This window comes from Callithrix jacchus, chromosome 15 (assembly GCF_049354715.1).
Source record: "Callithrix jacchus isolate 240 chromosome 15, calJac240_pri, whole genome shotgun sequence".
Lineage (NCBI taxonomy): Eukaryota > Metazoa > Chordata > Mammalia > Primates > Cebidae > Callithrix > Callithrix jacchus.
Window position 1 is genome coordinate 27,205,474 of NC_133516.1, and position 20,721 is coordinate 27,226,194.

A 20,721-nucleotide genomic window follows, 5' to 3' on the forward strand; every position below is an offset into this window, starting at 1 on the left:
AGCATATGGCCTTTTGTAAGCTCTCCCTCCCATCCCACCAGCCCCCTCTCCAAGCAACCACTGGTCTGTTTTCTTTCACTATGGATTAGTTTTGGAGTTTTACCTAAGTGGAATCATAGGGCATGCAAACTTTTGCATCTGGTTTCTTTCACTCACTTATTTTGAGATTCATCCATGCTGTTGCATGTATTGGGAGTTTTATTCCTTTTTATTACTATGTACTATTTTATTGTATAAATATACTACAGTTTGTTTATTCATTCACCTGTTGATGGATATAGGGTTGTATCACTTTGGGACTATTATAAATAAAGTTGCTATGAACATTTATGTACAAATATGTGGACATATATTTCCTTTCTCTTGGGTTAATACCTAGAATTGAATGGCCGAATCATATGGTATTTTAACTTTTTTAAAAACTGCCAACATTTACTATGGTCATCTTTTTAATTTTAGTCAATCTAATGCAAATTAAACCTATGATGAGATTGTGGTACGATCTCATTGTACAATCTCATTGTAAGTTTAATTTGCATTTCTCTAATAATAAATAATAGCGAACATCTTTGCATGTGCTTATTTGCCATCCACCTACCTTCTTTAGTGAAGTGTCTGTTCAAATCTAATCTTTATTTGGTAGAAAATATTAGCAAACCACATATCTGACAGAGACATTGTATATAGAATATATTTTAAAACTCAAATTTCAGCAGGAAAAAAACCAATCCAACTGAAAAAGGGCAATTTAAACTCTCAAAATTTAGCAGTTAAAAATCCAACTAAAAAGGACAACTAAAAAAAACCAATCCAACCAAAAAAGTGACATGAAAAGACATGTGACCAAAGAGAATGTACACATGACATTTAAGCACATAAAAACAGATTTATTAGCCAGGCGCAGTGGCTTATGCCTGTAATCCCAGCATCTTCGGAGGCCGAGGCGGGTAAATCAAGAGGTCAGGAGATTAAGACCATCCTGACCAACATGGTGAAAACCCATCTCTACTAAAATAAAAAATTTTTTTAAAGCCAGTGTGGTGGTGCACGCCTGTAGTCCCAGCTACTCAAGAGGCTGAGGCAGAATTGCTTGAACCTAGGAGGCAGAGGTTGCAGTGAGCTGAGATCGTGCCATTGCACTCCAGCCTGGGTAACAAGAGCAAAACTCCTTCTCAAAAAAAAAAAAAAGAGGCTGAGGCGGGGATTCACTTGAATCCAGGAAACAGAGGTTGCAGTGAGCCAACATCACGCCACTGCACTGCAGCCTAGCAACAGAGCAAGACTCCATCTCAAAAAAAAAAAAAAAAAAAAACCATATTTATCATTAGCCATTAGGGAAATGCAATTTAAAACTGTAGTGCCTTATCATTACACACTTATCAGGATGGCTAAAATGAAAAACAGTTGCATGCTGGTGAGAATGCAGAAAAATATGGGCCACTCATACATTGCTGATGGGACTATAAAGTGGTACAGGCATTCTGATAAAGAGACTATAATGGTTTCTTACAAAACCAAATGTGACCCAGCAGTTTCCCTTGGGCATTTACAGCAGAGAAATGAAAAATTGTATTCACACAAACACCTGTACATGAATGTTCATGGTAGTCAAAAACTAGGAAAAAAACGAATGTCCTTCAGTGTGTGAATAGCTAAACAAACTGGTACATCCATTCCATAGGATCCTACTCAGCAATAAAAAGGAACGAGCTATTGATACATGCAGCAACTGGATGGATCTCAAGGGCATTGCACTGAGTGAAGAAGTCTCAAAAAGTTACAAACTGTATGATTCCATTTACATAACATCCTTGGAATAATAAAATCATAGAAAAGAAGAACAGATTAGTGGTTGCCAGGAGGTAGACAGCAGGGGAGCAGAGGTGTCGGTGCTATAAAAGGGATACCTGTAATGGAACTTGTGTGTGTTTTGACTGTGGCAGTGTCACAGTCAAAATTGTATATTATATATACGTATAATACAGTGAATACACATGAAAATTAAATACACACACACACATAAATGCGTGCAAGTAAAACTGATGAACTCTGAGTAAGATTAATGAATTGTATCAATGTCAATTTCCCGGTTGTGGTATTATACCAATAATTGTATAAGATGTACTGTTGAGTGAAAGGTATATGAATCTACAATTATCTCAAAAAGTTTTTAAAATGTAGTTACCATATGTACATAAAAATAGGGAATAAAATTATTTTCCACAAGATGTTAAAAGTAGATTATAAATACTTTGTAGAATTTTTACATAGCTATTGCTTTTATTATAGCAGAGGTTTTAATGCCTTCCAACTCTTCTAAAAGGCCCTGGCTTTTAATAGAAAATCTTAAGTCCTTAGTGGTCCTCCCCTGATCCAGCCTCTACATCCTCCCTCAGCCCTTCTCTTTTCACTCACTTGCAGCAGGTCACATGCCAGCCAAACCAAACTCCTTATTGTTTCCAAACATGGCTGTTCTTTCTTGGTTCCATATTTGCACGTGCTCTTTTTTCTTCCCCCAAAACATCCCCCACATTCATGTGCCATTTCTAAATCCTACTTACTGTTTAAGAGAGATCTAATTAGACTCCCTTAGAAACCTTTGCCTGAACCTCCTCTGTATCCACTCACCCTGATGTGGCATTTAGTATGCTAAATTTGGATTTTTGTGTCCTTGTACACCAACTGTGAGTCCCAGCCAAACTGGGACAAACTCTTATATTCTGTACACTTCAAGTGCCCAGCTCAGTGCTTACATACATGGTAGGTGCACAGTCGTATTTATTGCATTTAATTGCATATAGTTGCTTTAAAGTAAATTTTCAAGGAATACACTGAGTTGAAATACATACACTTTATTTCTAAAACCTTTATTATACCATTAATAATTCTAAACCAACTTAAGATTCTTATCTAAATATTTAAATATTAGTGCTTATGATTAAGACTTACATTATTTGGAGCATATTGTTATTTTTTTGGAATCTCACAAATTCCCATCTAAAAATCCCAAAGATTTACAGTGGCTTCAGTGAACATACATGTGCATGTGTCTTTATAGCAGAACGATTTATAGTTCTTTGGATATATACCCAGTAATGGGATTGCTGGGTCAAATGGAATTTCTATTTCTAGATCCTTGAGGAATCGCCACACTGTCTTCCACAATGGTTGAACTAATTTACACTCCCACCAGCAGTGTAAGAATGTTCCTATTTCTCCTCATCCTCTCCAGCATCTGTTGTCTCCAGATTTTTTAATGATCACCATTCTAACTGGCGTGAGATGGTATCTCAGTGTGGTTTTGATTTACATTTCACCTAAAGTAAAATAAATAAATTTTTTTTAAAAAGATTTACAGTGGCTTGTTTTGAATATTATTATTTCCAGTATTACATTGTCTTTTTTTTTTTAATCTCTTACTTGAACTTTCCTTCTATGAAAGCAATTTTCTTGTTAAAATATCTTAATGCCATTTATTGGAATTCTAAAATCAAATTATTATGGTAACATAAAATTAATTATTTATTTCCTTTTTTTAATACTGTAGCTTTTTGAAAGATTGCCAAGTTATTTTGACCTTCAGAGGAGGCTGATGCTTTTAGAAGACCAAATAAGCTATCTTTTAGGTGGCATACAAGTTGTTTATATTGAAGAATTACAGCCAGTATTGACACTTGAAGAATATTACTCTCTTCTTGATGTGTTTTATAACAGACTGTTGAAAAATAGAATACCTTTTCACCCTCGAAGTTTGCGTGGTTTACAAATGATCCTTAACAGGTAAATATCTAAGATAGAAGGATTATTCGATTCCTTCCCTTAGGTGGGTTGTGTGTGTAAATGCATTAAATTGTTTTGTATTTTGATGTGTAGTTCTTAGGAATTAAAAGAATGCCACTACTTGTGTTAGCAATCCTCTTCTACATACTAGAAACACCAGCATGGGAGGTCTGAAGGATTTAATGTCTAGAACATTCTTTGACTATATTGCTGAACAGATTTACTGGGCAAAGTCAATCTAGTGGAAAACATTATAAGATTAAACTAATATTAAATCAGTAGCCAACATTTGTGGTGTATACACTGTTTGCCGAGAACTATGCTGGGTATTTACATGCATTCTGTCTTTAACTCTCACAACCTCACTGTGCAGCAGGTCACCCCGGCATGTGATAGATAAGAAAGATCAGAGGGTTTGCAAGCATGTCACAATCCTGAAGAAATGTGTCTTCGGGGGCAGCAAAGCTTTAATCAGTGACTGCTGTACTTTCGAGTTGGCTTTTCTCCATGATTTTTGTTTTAAATTTTCCCAAAGACTAATAACAATTCTCCCTGGTAGGGGAGAGGAGAGGGTCAACGGTTTTTCCTTTAATGTATATTTTATTGCAGTGACAGATATGCTCCAAGCTTGCATGAACTCGGGCATTTTAATATTCCAGCACTCTGCGATCCAGCAAATCTCCAGTGGTTTATTCTCACCAAAGCTCAGCAGGCAAGAGAGAATATGAAAAGAAAGGAAGAGTAAGTACTGCCAGTCCTCTGTAAAGTCACTTCATTCAGTCTAACTGACAGGTATTTGGAACTCATAAATATGGGACTTGGAAACTGTGTGAAGCTTAGGAAATTGACTAATTTGTAGATACTCCATATTTACATATTCCCTACCTGCAAGAGATTACATGTTTTATAAGTATGATAACCTAAATTATGTTACCACCATGGACCTCAGTTTGAGAAGGACAGCTTCTTAATATAAAAGTCAATTCAGGAACCGAATGAAAAATAAGAATATCAGCAAGGAATTTTCCAGATGGAAAAGACTGGCAACAAGGAAAAATACTGATTAATAGCAATCTTTATTTAAATTTTTTTTAACTACTGATATAAAAACTTTATCTGTATCTTAATTAAGTTGAGAAGAAACCTTAAAGTAAAACATCATCTTAGGCCAGGTGCAGTGGCTCACACCTGTAATCCCAACACTTTAGGAGGCCAAGGTAGGCAGATCACTTGAAGTCAGGAGTTTGAGATCAGCCTGGCCAACATGGTGAAACCCCATCTCTACTAAAAATACAAAAATTATCCAGGTGTTGTGGCAGTCACCTGTAGTCCCAGCTACTCAGGAGGCTGAGGCAGGAGAATGGCTTGAACCCGGGAGGCGGAGGTTGCAGTGAGCCGAGATTACGCCACTGCACTCTAGCCTGGGCGAAAGAGTTAGACGCAGTCTCAGAAAAAGAAAAAAAAGGCCAGGCTCAGTGGCTTACGCCTGTAATCCTAGCACTTTGGGAGGCCAAGGTGGGTGGATTGCCTGAGCTCAGGAGTTTGAGACCAGTCTTGGCAGCACGGTGAAACCCTGTCTCTATTAAAATACAAACAAAATTAGCCAGGCTGGCAGCATGTGCCTGTAGTCCCAGCTACTCGGGAGACTGAGGCAGGAGAATTGCTAGAACCCAGGAGGTGGGGAGGTTGTAGTGAGGCAAGATCACACCACTACGCTCCAGCCTGGGCGAGAGAGTTAGACTCTGTCTCTTAAAAAATAAATAATAAATAACTAAACCTTTTAACTATTGATATAAAGAAAACTTTATCTGCATTTTAGTTAAGTTGTGAAGAAAACTTAAAGTAAAAAATCATTTTAGACCAAGCACAGTGGCTCAAGCCTATAATCTCAGCACTTTGGGAGGCCGAGATGAGAGGATCACTTGAGCCCAGGAGTTCAAGACCAGGCTAGGCAACATGGTGAAACCTTGGGCAATATGGTGAGGAAAAAAATTAGCCAGGCATGATGGCACAAGCTTGTATCCCAGCTAGGGAGGAGGATTGATTGAGCCCAGGTGGTTAAGGGTGAAGTAAGCTGTGATCACACCCCTGCACTCGAGCCTGGGTGACATAATAAAATCCTGTCTCAAAAAAATACATGTATCATTTTAGTTCCTAAGCAGTGTTGTTTTTATGTTGTTTGTGTCTTTGAAGGAGTCCTATTATAGCGAACAGTTTACTATTTTGTAGGTGGTAAGATAGTGCTTGATAATGTTTTATGTATCACTTGTGAAGAAATTAGATCATTTACTTAGCCAGCATTTACTATGACTGTTATGTACCCAAAGCTGAGATCAGTGCCATTGATAGCAAGACTCACACATGGTATCTGCCTCCTGGAATTATTTAGTAGGAGATGTGAGTGATGTAAATTTGTCAGTGGTCACTGGAGCACAGTCAAGTGGGAAGAGCTAAAGCTGACACTCTGGGAGCACAGAGGACAAGGAAAAGCAATGGCATGGAACGGATGGAAGCTGGAGAGGATGCCATTGCACATTTCCATGGAGGGACGTTTCAAGGAGAGAAGACAGGGTTATGGGACCAGGTTTTTTAGCAGGGTGCTAGTGAAAGCAGTTCTTCTGCCTTACCGTTTATGTGAGGCTCAGTTTCCACAAAGTGCTCATTTAAAAAGCCAGGAATTTTAAATATAGAGAGAGGCTGGGTGCGGTGGCTCACACCTGTAATCCCAACACTTTGGGAGGCCGAGGTAGGAGGATCACTTGAGGTCAGGAGTTTGAGACCAGCCTGGCCAACATGCAAAACCCTGTCTCCACTAAAAATACAAAACTTAGCTGGGCGTGCTGGCACACACCTGTAATTCCAGCTACTCAGGAGGCTGAGGCAGGAGAAACACTTGAACTCAGGAGGCGGAGGTTGCAATGAGCTGAGATCAGGCCACTGTACTCCAACCTGGGCGACAGAGTGAGACTCCATCTCTGAAAAATAAATAAGGAGAGAGAAGAGACGGCAACTGCCAAAGCCATCCTTTTAGCACGAGACAGTGGGATAATTTTATGTATAAAATAAATGAAGGAGCAGCATCCCTTTTTTTTCCTTATGGACCTGATGACAACTCAGTAGGCCAGATCCTACCACATCCTACCACTTGATTGGTTATTAAGTACTTGTTCCTGCTATTTCTTTTCTAAATTTTACATCTGCTTTAACCCTCAAGGCAATTCTAGCCAACTGTTCATCATTCGGACTGATTATTTTGTTTGCTGTACCCTATCGGCTGCTTTTCCTGTTTTTCTCTATGGCCATTTTATAGCTTTAGAGTAATGCTACTAGACTGTGAGAAAGAAAACTGAGGGCCGGGCACGGTGGCTCACGCCTGTAATCCCAGCACTTTGGGAGGCCGAGGCGGGTGGATCACGAGGTCAAGAGATCGAGACCATCCTGGTCAACATGGTGAAACCCCGTCTCTACTAAAAATACAAAAAATTAGCATGGTGGCACGTGCCTGTAATCCCAGCTACTCAGGAGGCTCAGGCAGGAGAATTGCCTGAACCCAGGAGGCAGAGGTTGCGGTGAGCCGAGATCGCGCCATTGCACTCCAGCCTGGGTAACAAGAGCAAAACTCCATCTCGAAAAAAAAAGAAAACTGAAAAGAAATAAAATTCAAATAGGTCAATTTCTGAATGTTCCATCCTGTCAGTTGCTCAGGCGAATAAAAACGCATGAGTCATCTTGATTCATCTCCCATCTCACTCCTGACTCCGGTCCACCTTTCAGAACACACCTGGAAAAAAACTCACCGCTGCTTTCCTTTCCTGCTGTACCTGGTCTGAGCCTCCATCATTTTTTGATGGCCCCTTGTCTGGTCTTCAGGCTTCCACACTCAGCACCTCCTCGACCCAAAGTGGACTGTTCTCTGAGCAGAAGTGGGAAGCTAGTTGGAGCTGTCACTCCTCTGCCTAGTGCCCACAAGGCCCTCTGCCTGCCCTCTCCTCTGCTTCTCTCAGCTTAGCTACTGGGACTCTCCTCTCACTCATTCTGCTCCAGCCTTTTTACCCTCCTCGAGCACTCTGGGTGTGTATCCACTCCTGGGCCTGTGTGCTTTCCCCCAGCCTGGGGCACTCCTTCCTCAGAAATCTCAGCTTCCTCAGGCCCTGCTCACAGTCCGCCTTCTCTGGCCACACAACTCGCAGCATGGAGCCCCTACCCTCTGCTGCACTTTCCTCTCCATCTCAGCTGGCGTGCCTTTCTCTATCCACCTCGGCAAATTTGCTCTTTCCTCCTTAATGTATTCTCTCTCTCCCCCAACAGAAGGTAAACCTGCTGAGGGCAGAATTCAGTCTATTTTGTGCCCAGCTGGGATGGGTGCCTGGCACACAGGGGTCCTTCAAGAAATACCCGTTGACCTTTCACCTGCTTCCTTAGCCTCTTTCTGGCTCTGGGCCCCAGAGTCCTCATCCCTATATTTAGTGCCCAAGAAGAGGAAGCACTTGTTGCTGGTCCCAGCCTCCCTTCCTGCTCAGTCATCACCATGGCGCCCTGACTCTGGGCCCAGGAGCCTCTCCTCCGCTTTGGAGTCTCCCCTTTCTTTACTCTGCTGTCACTGCCCTAGTAAGACACCTTCATTATATTTGCAGGGTAGTGATGAAGACTAACTTCTTTCCTTTGATGAAGCATGTTCTTAGAGAGTTGTTTTCAGATACTTTTTAACTTACAAGGTGGATTCTTAAGTTTCAGTTCGTTAAAAAAATGGCAAAAACTGCAATTACTTTTGCATCAACCTGATAAGATTAAAGCTCTCAGCTGTTCTAGTTCAAGAGAAAGGGAACTAGAGGCCACACATACCCACAGGGTCCTCTCAGTAGCTCTGCATCACCCTCAGCTTGCTGAACAGTTAAAAAAAGGAAAAAATGGCCGGCGCAGTGGCTCACGCCTATAATCCCAGCACTTTGGGAGGCCAAGGCGGGTGGATCACGAGGTCAAGAGATTGAGACCATCCTGGTCAACATGGTGAAACCCCGTCTCTACTAAAAATACAAAAAATTAGCTGGGCATGGTGGCGCGTGCCTGTAATCCCAGCTACTCAGGAGGCTGAGGCAGGAGAATTGCCTGAACCCAGGAGGCAGAGGTTGTGGTGAGCCAAGATCGAGCCGAGGTCACGCCATTGCACTCCAGCCTGGGTAAACAAGAGCAAAACTCCGTCTCAAAAAAAAAAAGGAAAAAATACCCACACTATTCTAAGCTAGTATGTACAACCCACATGCCCATCCCAAGACTGTATGACTTGTAGCTCCTGTCTCTTAGCATTGCCTGGCTGGCATGTGGACGGTGTTTGCTGCCTGTGGAACCCCTAGTCCTTTGGAGGCTGGTGATAAGCTAGTTCATAGTTTTTCTGTAGGGTAGTAATAATCCAGTGTAACCTGTGCCTGAGAATCAACCACCTCTCTCTAGCAGGGACTCTCCTTTATGTTTTTATAGTAACCCACTCAGATGTTTCCTTTTATTCTATATCATATATTTCAAATTTTAAAATCACTTCGATAAGTTGGAAACAATCAAATATACAGTAATAAAAGAATGTTTAAATAGTTCTGATACTGGCATGTAGTAGAAACAGTGACTAAAGACCAGACATGGTGGCTCACACCTATAATCCCAGCACTTTGGGAGACTGAGGCAGGAGGATTACTTGAGCCCTGGAGCTGAAGACCAGCCTGGGCAATATGGTGAGACCTCATCTCTACAAAAAATGTAAAAATTAGCTGGGTATGGTGGTGTGCACCTGTAGCTTCAGCTACTTGGGAAGCTGAGGCAAGAGGTTTGCTTAAGCCTGGGTGGTCAAGGCTCCAGTGAAGCACGGTCACGCCCCTGTACTCCAGCCTGAGCAACAGCAAGACCCTACCTCAAGGCCAGGTGCAGTGACTCACACCTGTAATCCCAGCTCTTCGGGAGGCTGAGGTGGGTGGATCACCTGAGGTCAGGAGTTTGAGACCAGCTTGGCCAACATGGTGAACCCCATCTTTACTAAAAATACACAAATTACCCTGGCATGGTGGTGGGCGCCTGTAGTCACAGCTACTCAGGAGGCTGAGGTAGGAGAATTGCTTGAATCCAGGAGGCGGAGGTTGCAGTGAGCAGAGATTATGCCACTGCACTCCAGCCTGGACAACAGAGTGAGACTCTGTCTCAAAAAGAAAAATGAAAAATAACCGTTTAAAAAATGTTCATTTATTCATTCAACTAATATTTAATGAGTACTTACATGCCTACAAGCACTGTAAAAAGTCACTAGTGCTGATACAGGCAAACAGGACAAATACCCTTGTGGAACTCACATTCTGATGTTAAATGTAGAATCGTTAAACTTAGCGTTTTAAAATATGTATGTTAGAAAATAGGCTGGGTGCAGTGGCTCACACCTGTAATCTTAGTACTCTGGGAGGCTGAGGTAGTTGAGGCCAGGAGGTCAAGACCAGCCAGGGCAACAGGGGAACCCTGTCTCTACAGACAAGTTTAAAATTAGCCAAGTATGTGTGTGTGCATCTGCGGTCCCAGCTACTCAGGAGGCTGAGGTGGGAGCTTCGCTTGAGCCTAGGAGGGCAAGGCTGCAATGACTGCACTCCAGTCTGGGCAACAGAGTAAGACCCTATCTGTAAAAATAATATAAATAAGTAATAAATACATTTTTAAAATATAACTTTTGTTAAGAGAAAGGAGGTTCGTTTCCCCCTAGGAAATGTGTGGCCTATTTTTTAACTTTGGAAGAAAACTTCTCACCAACAGAACAGAAGTTCAGTTCTGGCTCCAGGCCTGTTCCACAATCCCTGTACTCACACAGACACCCACGTTGCAGTGTTTCTCTTGTGTGTTCTCAGCCTGTCTCTTCTCTCTCTCTCTCAAGTATTAATATAATAAAGCAAATAAATTATAAGGAAAATTTAAAAATAATTTTTAAAAGTATTGTAAATATTTCCTAAACTGGGCACAGTGGTTCACGCCTGTAATCCCAGCACTTTGCGGGGGCCAAGGAGGGCAGATCACCTGAGGTCAGGAGTTGAAGACCAGCATGGCCAACATGGCAAAACCCCGTTCCTACTAAAAATACAAAAATAGCTGGCATGGTGGTGCATGCATGTAATGCCAGCTACTTGGGAGGCTGAGGCAGGAGACTCACTTGAACCTGGGAGACAGAAGTTGCAGTGAGCCAAGATCGTGCCACTGCACTCCAGCCTGGGTAACAGAGTGAGACTCCGTCTCAGAAAAAAAAAAAAAATTAATCTCCTGCAGACTGCAGAGGCATCCAAGGATGAGGAGAGGCTGATACAAGTTATTTTTCTGTTGAGAGGACAGCCCTGGGGAACCTTACCAAGGGCTGCCTTCTCAGGACTAGATGCTTCTCTAAGATTATACCCTAGAAGAACTGATGGATTCTCCTGATAGAAAGCTTGTGACCCATGAGTCTGGGAAACTCGGGGATGAGGCTGTAGGCTTCTCCTGAAAGCAATGAGAATGAGAGTCTTGCCCAGATTTTAAAGATGTGCTGTTGGAGAACTATGCAGCAACAAGGTCACACTGCAAGGCTTTTCATTTCTAGGCCTAGTTGTTAGTATCGCTTTTCCTGACAAGTGAAAAATCCCTTTACAGAAAAAGTTCCTCATCCCCTGCTATTGATAGAAGTTTAAGAGCTCTTCCTGTCTCATCCTGCAGAGATTAGAAGCAGGCCCAGCTGGGGCATTTTCAGAACCATCAGTCCTGACTTTCGTCTGTCTTTCTTAAGTCTCTAAGCAGCACTGCGTAGGGAAGGAATCTTACAAAAAAGCAAGCAGCACTTGAGAAGTGATCAGGGTATTGTTAGAGGAAGGGATTTCGTATTATAGGCCAGGATAACTAACTGCTATGACCATTTCTGTTTTTTACTGTCTAGTTTATGGAAATTTTATAGTACCTACTTTTCTATGCAGAGTTTAAGGGTGGTTAAATATAAACTATTTGGACATCTTAAACCAAGGAAGTATTTAAAATAGACCGGTTCATGGACATGACCATGGCAGTTTTGCTTGACTCACTTTGTTAAATGGACTTGCTGAGTAACTCACGTGTTGGTCTAGATGTAGCACATTGAATTCACCTACCAAAGCACCATATCCCTAGGCACTTGCCACCTGTGGGAGAAAGTATTTGAGACTCTGAGTTCTGCCTAGAGTCGTATACTTTGTAGACCTGAACTGAAGCACCTGATGGAATAAAAGGGTTGTAACCTCAGGCAGAGGAAGGGAACAGACAGGGGGCTGGTAAGATAGGAGAGTCAGAGTGAAGAGCTCCTGTCCTCAGGATCCTGGTTTGCTGTGAGCCTGCCGTTTATCTGGGAAATCTTTAGATGGCATTACTGCCCAAGAGTAAAACTTTAGGTGGCTCCTAACGCTAGAGGTTTTATATTTGTTTTCTGCTTTCGTCAGTCACTAACAGCTTCTAGGTAAGGCAATATAAGAGCTTTTTAAATTTTATGTTATTTTTAGCCCTTTACTGCTAAAAAGATGAACAAATACTTCTAGAGATTCACATGGCAGTAACTCAAAAGATTTAATGCATGATGACTTTCAGCATGCCTTCCAAATGTTTAATTTGGCCTTTGTGGGTGGCATTTTCAGTGTTGTGAGTGCAGTTATAGCCCCAGTATGTAAGACTATGTTTACATTGTGTGTTAATTTATTTGGTTGTAGCTTATGGCAATATTTTTATTCTCTATATAATAGGTTAAAGGTTATTGAAAATGAATTGATACAGGCATCAACAAAGAAATTTTCTCTGGAGAAGTTATATAAAGAGCCCAGCATTTCTAGTATGCAAATGGTGGATTGTTGTAAGAGACTTCTAGAACAATCACTGCCTTACCTACATGGGATGCACCTCTGTGTTTCACATTTTTACTCTGTTATGCAAGATGGAGACCTTTGTATTCCTTGGAATTGGAAGAATGGAGAAGCCATTAAATAACACAGAAATCTGTTTTATTTTTTTAAGAGATAAGAAAGGAACTTAAATTAAAAATGTTTAAATCCACAATTTGATATAACAGTATTATTTACATATTATAAGAACAAAGTTTCTCACTGCTGCTTTAAAAGTAGACTTTTAAAATAAATTAATTTCTGCTAGGAAATGTATTTTAAAAAGGTTTTATAAGCCAGGCTTGGTGGCTCATGCCTGTGGTCCCAATTACTTAGGGAGGCTAAGATAGGAGGATCACTTGAGCCCAGGATGCCAAGGCTACAGTGAGCCACTGCCCTCCAGCCTGAGCGACAGAGCAAGACCCTGTCTCAAAAGATAATAATAATTTTAAATAAATAATAAAAATATTTTATATTCCAGTCTTATGATGTTGATTGGCAAGGCTAGATAAAAAGATGTTAGAATGAAATAACATATTTTTAGTGATAGGTAAGTGAAAGATTCTACAATAGTCATATATTTTTATATGAATGAATGTTGGGTTAGGGCTGGACAGGTATACGTGTGTAAATATAAACAGGTCTCAGAGTCAGAGGATAGCTCTGAAATAATAGAACTCATGTCTACAATTCAACATGCACCGGTATAGTTACACCTCATGTATATACACACACATGTATTTTGCAGCCAGTAATTGACAGTTAATGTCCAAAACAGGTGATTCATAGGTAGCAAAAAATAGATAACCACAAATTTGCCAAGAGAAAGACTAGAAGGACTGAAAGCGGTTGAATATATGGTACTGACATTGTCATACGCAGTCTGATAACCAGTTTATTAAAACATCTTCAGTGACAGAGAATTTAATTTGAAACCCATAATTTCTCCTATCCATTAAAATATTTCAACTGTTGGTAGTATGAAACCAACAGGAAATGTTTTTGAATCATTTAACGAGGTGACCCATTTGTTTCATGGCTCACACCATCCATGAACATTCTTGCTTGTTTCCCAAAGAGCTCTAGGAAATAGAATCAAGTGTAAAATGGTTCACACCATTCAGGATTTCTTGTCACCCTTCTCAGCCATGATCTTACTGTTCTTGCTGATGTTTGAAGCCCTTTCATCAGCCCCGGCACGGTTAAAGCCCCTCAGAGTCACCTTCCATTCATAGCAATGTAATTTAACCCCAAGTGGTTGATGGTGACTCTGGCATGGCCGAGAGACCTGATCTCTGGATTCAGTGTTTTTAGCTGAGATTTATTCTAAGATTCCTTTTGGCAATATCTTTAACCAATCCAAAAGCTCTTCAGATCATTTCGGAAGAGGACAAGGTGAATCCTGGTTTGGAACACCATTTTGGGCTCTTGCTGCTGAATGAATCAGAAAGGAATTTTTTCTAAAGAGCATTAGAAAGTAAAGGAGATATTAAAATCAGTTCTTGAAGTATGTTTTATATTTATCTAAAACACTGATTATTTTAAAAGTTTACATTCAAATATGTATTTAAAAGAAGCACTGATTTGTAATTATTCTAGTTTGTACGTCATCCCTTTTAACCGTGCGTAACAACTACACTTCAGTTTTGTTTTCTAGTGTAACAAATGTCTCCTGTGAAGATTTTCCAGAGCCAAATAATGATAGTGAAAAATTCCTTAAATGTTATGTAAGAAAATGTATTGGAAAATCAGGTTTGTGTTGTAGCATTTCTAAAATACACTAATATAGAATCCTCAGTAATATGTTTTGAATTGGATTTTGTCTCAGAACTATTACATAATAAATAATATCTACATCAACCAGATAATTTTTTTCTTGTTACCCAACTATTAGTAGTTTTAGAAATATTCCAGTGTAACAGGAAATTAGAAGAAATTGGTACTTGTATATGCCTATTTGAGCATATATACAGATCTGAGCAGGCAGACTTCCTCTCCCACTCTAACATGAAAGAAAAATTCTGTCCCCCACTGAAAGCTGGCACAGGAGCAGACCCCTCTCACTGTTTCTACAAAGCCTCAGGTGAGAAGTGGTCTCCAAAGGGACCCGAGCTCCAGCTCAGGGCTCAGCCTGTCCCAAGGAAGAAACAGGCCTGCCCTCTCCTGCGCAGGCTATCCTGGCAGGAAGGCATATGTGTCCCCAGGACAGGTTCTTCCTAGGCCCTACTTCCTCCTTCTCTTAAAGGACTCCACCTCCAGGCAGCCTCCCTGAGCTAATGAGAGGGTGTTGGGCTTTCAGAAGTGGGCAGGTGGGACAAGAGGGACCAGGGGTATCTCCAAGGCCAGCTCACCTTGGCATCTCTAGGGAGTAAGTGTACATCCCAGACAGAGGTCCCTGGAGCTAACCCCTCCAGCTCAGGTCACCATCTCAGCAACCTGATGCCCCTGCGTCCCCTTACTAACTTGACCTCTTTCATGGAGCCTGCTGCCCCACCACCAGCTTTCCTGGAGAATTCTGCCCAGGCTTCCCTGGAGTAAACCAAGCAGATCAAATGAGTCCCATGGAGACTGATGGGCCCCAAGGCTGAAGGCTCCTCTGTAGGGGACCATGGTCCTGGCAGCTTCCTACCCACAGGCCAGGGTACGGGAGCCACTGCCTAACCATGAAGTGCCCACCCTGTTCCAAGACCACCTCCCTACCTGTGCCACCTGGCCAAAGACCCCAACAGTGGACCCTCTGTCATGGCAGGGTTACAACAGGTTCCATCCCATGGGTAAAACATGACCCTGATATGGAGTCCCAGTGGCTGCAGATGCTGAGTGGCCCCGGGTGCAAGTCCCACCCCTCACTTGGCCTCAGTCTCCCCACCTATAAAAGAAGGCACTAAGGCATGTTCTTGGAGGTTCTTGCCACCCTGAGCAAGTCTGTCCCAGGAAGCCAGACTGCTCACATGGGTGGTCCTTGGCCACCAGCCTGGGTACCCCTTATTCCATAGCAGTTGGGCAAGCACAAGAAGAAAGGAATGGAGCAGCCAGTGCCCCAGATAGATGAGACCTGCCTAGGTGCTGTGGGGCCCTACTTTCCCCAAGTCTCAGCTACTACAACCTGGTTCTCTTGGCTGCTAAAAACCCTTCCCTCAGGCCAGGTGCAGTGGTTCACACCTGTAATCCCAACTACTTGGGAGGCTAAGAGAGGAGAATCACTTGAACCCAGGAGGCAGATGTTGCAGTGAGATCATGCCATTGCACTCCAGCCTGGGCAACACAGCAAGACTCCATCTCAAAAACAAAACAAAAAACCTTTTCCTCATGGGGAACTGTTACGGAGCATTTTAGGGATTTTTTTTTCCCTAAGCTGACAGATACTACATATGGGAGGACTGAGGCCCAAACTAGGGAAGAGATTTGTCCAAGGCCCTTCTGCCTGCTGCAGGCAGGAGAGCTGAGATTAGAATCCAGGTGTCCCAGGGGCTGGATGGATCTGAGCAGGCAGAAGCACCTCCCGTTCTGGGCAAGCCCACCATGAGGTCAGCACCAAGGATAGAATCACCACCACGTGGGCCCTCAGAGCAGCACTGCTCCATCTGGGAGGAGGGTGGGATCACAGCAGAGACATACAGGGACCTTAGATGATCCCTGGGTGGCCAGGCATGTCAGTCCTGGCAGGATAGGAATGAACAGAGCAGCAGCTGGGAGGGCTCAACTTGCTCCTACAGAATGGCTGTGCAGATTGGGTCAGGGCAACACCCCGAAGCTCTGCTCCCACTGTTCCCCTGGGAATCCCGGCACACCTTGCCCCTCACACCTCCCACCAGCTAATCTACTCAGGAAGCCTCATTCTCCCTCTGCTCCAGCCAGGCCACAGGCACACTGGGACCACAAAGGTGCCTAGGAGTGTCATTCTCAAAGCAACATTTGCACACCTCTGCCCCAAAGTGCCCGCCATCAGCCTGAGCAACCTAGTGAGACCCATCTCTATTAAAAATAAGAAAAATTAGCCAGGCATGGTGACACGTGCCCGTAATCCCAGCTACTAGGGAGGCTGAGGCAGGAGGATCACTTGAGCCCAGGAGGTCTAGATTCCAGAGCTATGATTGTGCCAGTGTACTCCAGCCTGGGTGACAGAGTGAAACCCTGTCTCAAAAAAAAGTCCTCATTTGGGAGAAAATGGCTCAGCATAGGGTGCTGCCCAAACTGAAAGGGCAATCACATTTTCACCCTCATAATCCTCACGAGGGGGAGGCGGTTGGTATTTCTTACTTTCTCATTTGTCACTAGTATGGGCACTGGCCTAGAACTGTTGGCGGTCTGCAGGAGCCAGAGACTTCTAGGTCAGCAGGACAGCAGACATGCCTCAGGAGGGGCAGTGTGATTGGGAGCAGGGACAGTCTGCGTAGGTTCCAGCCTTGGTGCCTCACTTTTATCCCCACCCAGAAGTGCAGGATTTTTTGTTGTTGTTTTGTTTTGAGATGAGATCTTCTGTCACCCAGGCTGGAGTGCAGTGGTGCAATCTTACCTCCCTGCAACCTCTGCTTCCGGGGCTCAAGCAATCCTCCCACCTCAGCCTTCTGAGTGCTACAGGCACAGGTGGGCAACACTTGTGGCCTGGCTGCTGAAAGGAGGGTGTCTGTGGCATGTGAGCTCTGCTGTGAAATCGAGGGAGGTGATGTGCATAGGTGTGGAATAGAGCCAGTGGCCATTAGGAACTGGGCCCTGCAGTTCTCACTCTAGTGGCCCACTGTCCCTAGAGTAACCCTAGAGTGTTCTGCTCTGGGTGTGTCTCTCAGTCCCTTCCCAGTCAGAAGCAGCGCACAGTCACACTCTCCAGCTCACAGAGTAATGTCTGGCTCCACATGGTTTGAGGCACAGCTTATCTGGCCACCCCCTCATCTCCCATTTCATGCAACCTTGGGGCAACACCAATGTCCCATCCTGAGGCTGCTTCACCTGGCCTCTCCCCGATGTGGGCCTGGAACAGGAGATGGCATAGGCACTGGGCACAGGGAGGAGCTGCCCCCACCAACTAGTCTCCTTGGTCGGAGAAGCAGGTAGCCCTCCATTTATGAGGGTCAGGGCAAGACCCACTCACTCTGCCCAGATGGCAGAGGAACTTGAGGGCTGGGCTCCAGACACCTTGCCTCCCACGCTGAGCCCACAGAGCCTCTCAGCAGCACGGGGAGGGAGGAGCATGGGTGGGGGCTCTGCTAGGAAGCTGGTGTTCGGGTGCCTAATGGTGGCCAGAGAGGGGCCCTGGGACAGTGGGCCAGGAGCCAAACACAAGCACCCTCAGCTTGGAACTGGGTCTTGTTCCCCCGGAAAATAAACTCAGCAGGGCAGGGAAGCTCGCTTCCTGGTGGTCTGCTGGAAACTGAAGGTGCCCATGACCCTCCCATGACCCTCTTGGCCAGGTGGTCTCAGCACCACAGGGCTGCGTACAGCAAGCCCCCAGCCCTAGGAATCTGTTTCCCTCCTCAGCCAGGGTTGGGCTCCCCTTATGTACTCCTTATTCCATGGAGTCTTTGCTGTAGCCTCCAGGGTGGACACAGAGCAGGGACTACCCACCCATCCCCATCTTCAGCTTCACTTGCCAGGAAGTGAAGAAGCCAGGCCCCAAATCAAGGCCTACTGGCTCCAGAACTCGACACTGTGCTCACTAATGACTGCACACCTAGCACAGCCCAGGCAGGGAGGTCACCACAGGATGGAGGCCACATGTTCAGGGAAACCACACAGAGGGCCCTGTGTACCAGACCAGCAAGGCAATGTCACGTGTGTGACAGGGACTGGACGGAGCCAGGGTTGTGTGTACTTCCCACGTCCCTCAAACCCAGGGCCAGGGATCATTGTAAGAGGAGCCAGCCAGGGCCATCTGGTGTGTCCCAGCCCAGGGCCCTCCCCACTGCCTGATCTGTAGGGCCAGCGCATCCAGATCTGGGACTCAATGGGGACCTCTGTCCCAAGCCCTCACCTGGGTTGGCTGGAACCCTCTGTTCTGACCAGAACCACTTCCTTGAGGAAAGGTGAGCTCCGCAATGGGACAGCAGAGAAGTTGGATGTCCATGAAGCCATCTTCCCCATAACAGCCCAAGGTTAGAGTGTCCTTCATCCTGAATGGTTGGCCAGCTGCCCCAGTACTGGCTTAAGCCAAAGCAGGCAAGGCAGTATAAGACAGAATTTTCTGGCTATCAGAGGCCTCACCAGAGTTAGAATATGGATAATTCCAGCACTTGGGAAGTGAATAAGTCACCATAGTACATCTCAGGGCCTCAGTGACCACCCAGCTGAGCACATCAGGATGTCTCTGGCCTTGTTTCGCACACACTCAGTGTGCCTGAGAGCTGTGACAGGCTCCCGTGGGCCACTTGCCTTTGCTCATGAGGTTGGTATCTGAGTAACCCGGGTTCCTGGGTTCCCCTCCCCTCACCCCAGGCTCCCATCCATTTAGGTCACCCCTGGGGACACACAGGCCCAGGGAGCATGGCTCAGCATCAGGCCGTCACTAAAGCAAGCTCTAGCCCACAGAGACCTGGCACAGAGCAGGAACAGGGGCCCTGGGGATCACAGGGGAGTCACTCCCTCTGAGGGCCTTAACATCCTTTGTCGAGGGCCCTCTGAATGTCTTCTCTTGGCTTGGCCCAGCAGGCATTGGAAGCCACACTGGGAAAGGGTCATGGGAGGTAGCAGGCACCTCAGTTTCTGGCAGACCATCAGGAAGTGAGCTTCCCTGCCCTGCTGAGTTTATTTTCAGGGGGAACAAGACCCAGTTCCAAGCTGAGGGTGCTTGTCTTTGGCTCCTGGCCCGCTGTCCCAGGGCCTCTCTGGCCACCATTAGGCACCCAAACACCAGCTTCCTAGCAAAGCCCCCACCCATGGCAAAGACCACTCAAAGGCCTGTGGTCTGTGGCCCACTGTAGGCTACAGGTGTTTAGAGGACCAGGACCAGATCAGGTTCTAACCACACCGGTATTTTCCTCCGCCAGAGCCCCAGTGTCAGAGCTGCTAGAAGTCCTGTTCAAGAAAAGTGTGGGGACAGAGGCCAAGGAGACTCTCCCAGCCCTCTTCATCCTGCTCCCGACCCAGCACTCCAGGTCTCCATGTCAGCCCTGCCCCAGCGTCCCGTCCTCTCTCCCCTACTCTATCTGCCTGTGCAATGGCCTGTCCCTGCAAATATCTACACCATCTCAGCCCCAGACCACAGAGCGCTCCCCTGCTCACCCTTCACACCTTCAGAACTGCACTCCCTGCTCAAAGACCCTCTGTGGCTCCCCAGGACAAAAGAAATAGTTGCAGCCCCTCACTGGGCCTCTTAAAGCCCTCCCACTCCCATCTCACCTCTTCCTTCCTATATCTGCAGCTGGGCCTGCTGGGCCGGCCAGCACTCTGACCTGCTCTGTTTCCGTTTCCAGCCTCCATAGCTTTGCTTGGGCTATTCCTGCCTTCCAGGATGCCCTCCTCATGCCTCAGGAGCCAGTGGCTCCTCCTGTGCCCCACCAGTGTGCCTCAGAGCCAAGCACACAAACTCTGCAACTGCATTGCATGGAGCTCCAACCCAGGGGGACTTGTCCTTGGCACCAAGCCTGCAAAGGAGAGCAAGAGGGAATATTTCACACAGGATAAGCCATGTGAGTGACTGGGGGAGAGGCGCGGAGCTGGGAAAGAGCAGATGTGTGAGCAGTCCTTGAGTCAGAAGGCACTAGAGATGGTGAGGGAGCAGATAGTGTGGCCGGGGCAGAGGACTGGGTCTCTTCCTGAAAGCCCCATCCTTTAGCCACACCTGAAAACACATACCCAGCAGCTGTGGGGTGGGAGACAGCACCTGGATGCCCTTGGATGGGAGGGTGCTTAGCTCAGGCCACCCCCAGCCCTGGTAGGAGTGTGTGATCTGTAGGACCCGTGGCCATCTGCAGCCTGGGAGGCCCTAGCAGGGCTTGCCCAGACTCTGCTTGCATGTCTGCAGTGATGGAGAGCTCACTCACTTAACAGGAGGCTCACAAGGTGGGGTGCAGCTCTGAACAAACAAAACCTCTTCCAAATGGAACTGAAATCTGCTCCTGGG

General features: G+C 45.2%; 1 protein-coding gene across 6 annotated transcripts in view; it reads left to right on the forward strand.

Annotated features, from left to right (window-relative positions):
* The window catches only part of TCAIM (T cell activation inhibitor, mitochondrial), an 86,754-nt gene that overhangs the window by 58,367 nt on the left and 7,666 nt on the right, over positions 1-20,721 (forward strand). For 3 of the 6 annotated variants that reach the window (XM_002758259.7, XM_008981488.4, XM_035275015.3), the window contains 3 exons: positions 3,548-3,780; positions 4,390-4,521; positions 12,531-14,525. In XM_002758259.7, coding sequence (XP_002758305.1) covers positions 3,548-3,780; positions 4,390-4,521; positions 12,531-12,771 — 606 coding nt within the window. In that variant the 3' untranslated portion in view covers positions 12,772-14,525. Of the gene's footprint in view, positions 1-3,547; positions 3,781-4,389; positions 4,522-12,530; positions 14,526-20,721 lie in introns of those variants that run through there. The other 3 variants (XM_008981490.5, XM_008981489.5, XM_017964833.4) reach the window with 3 other exon arrangements.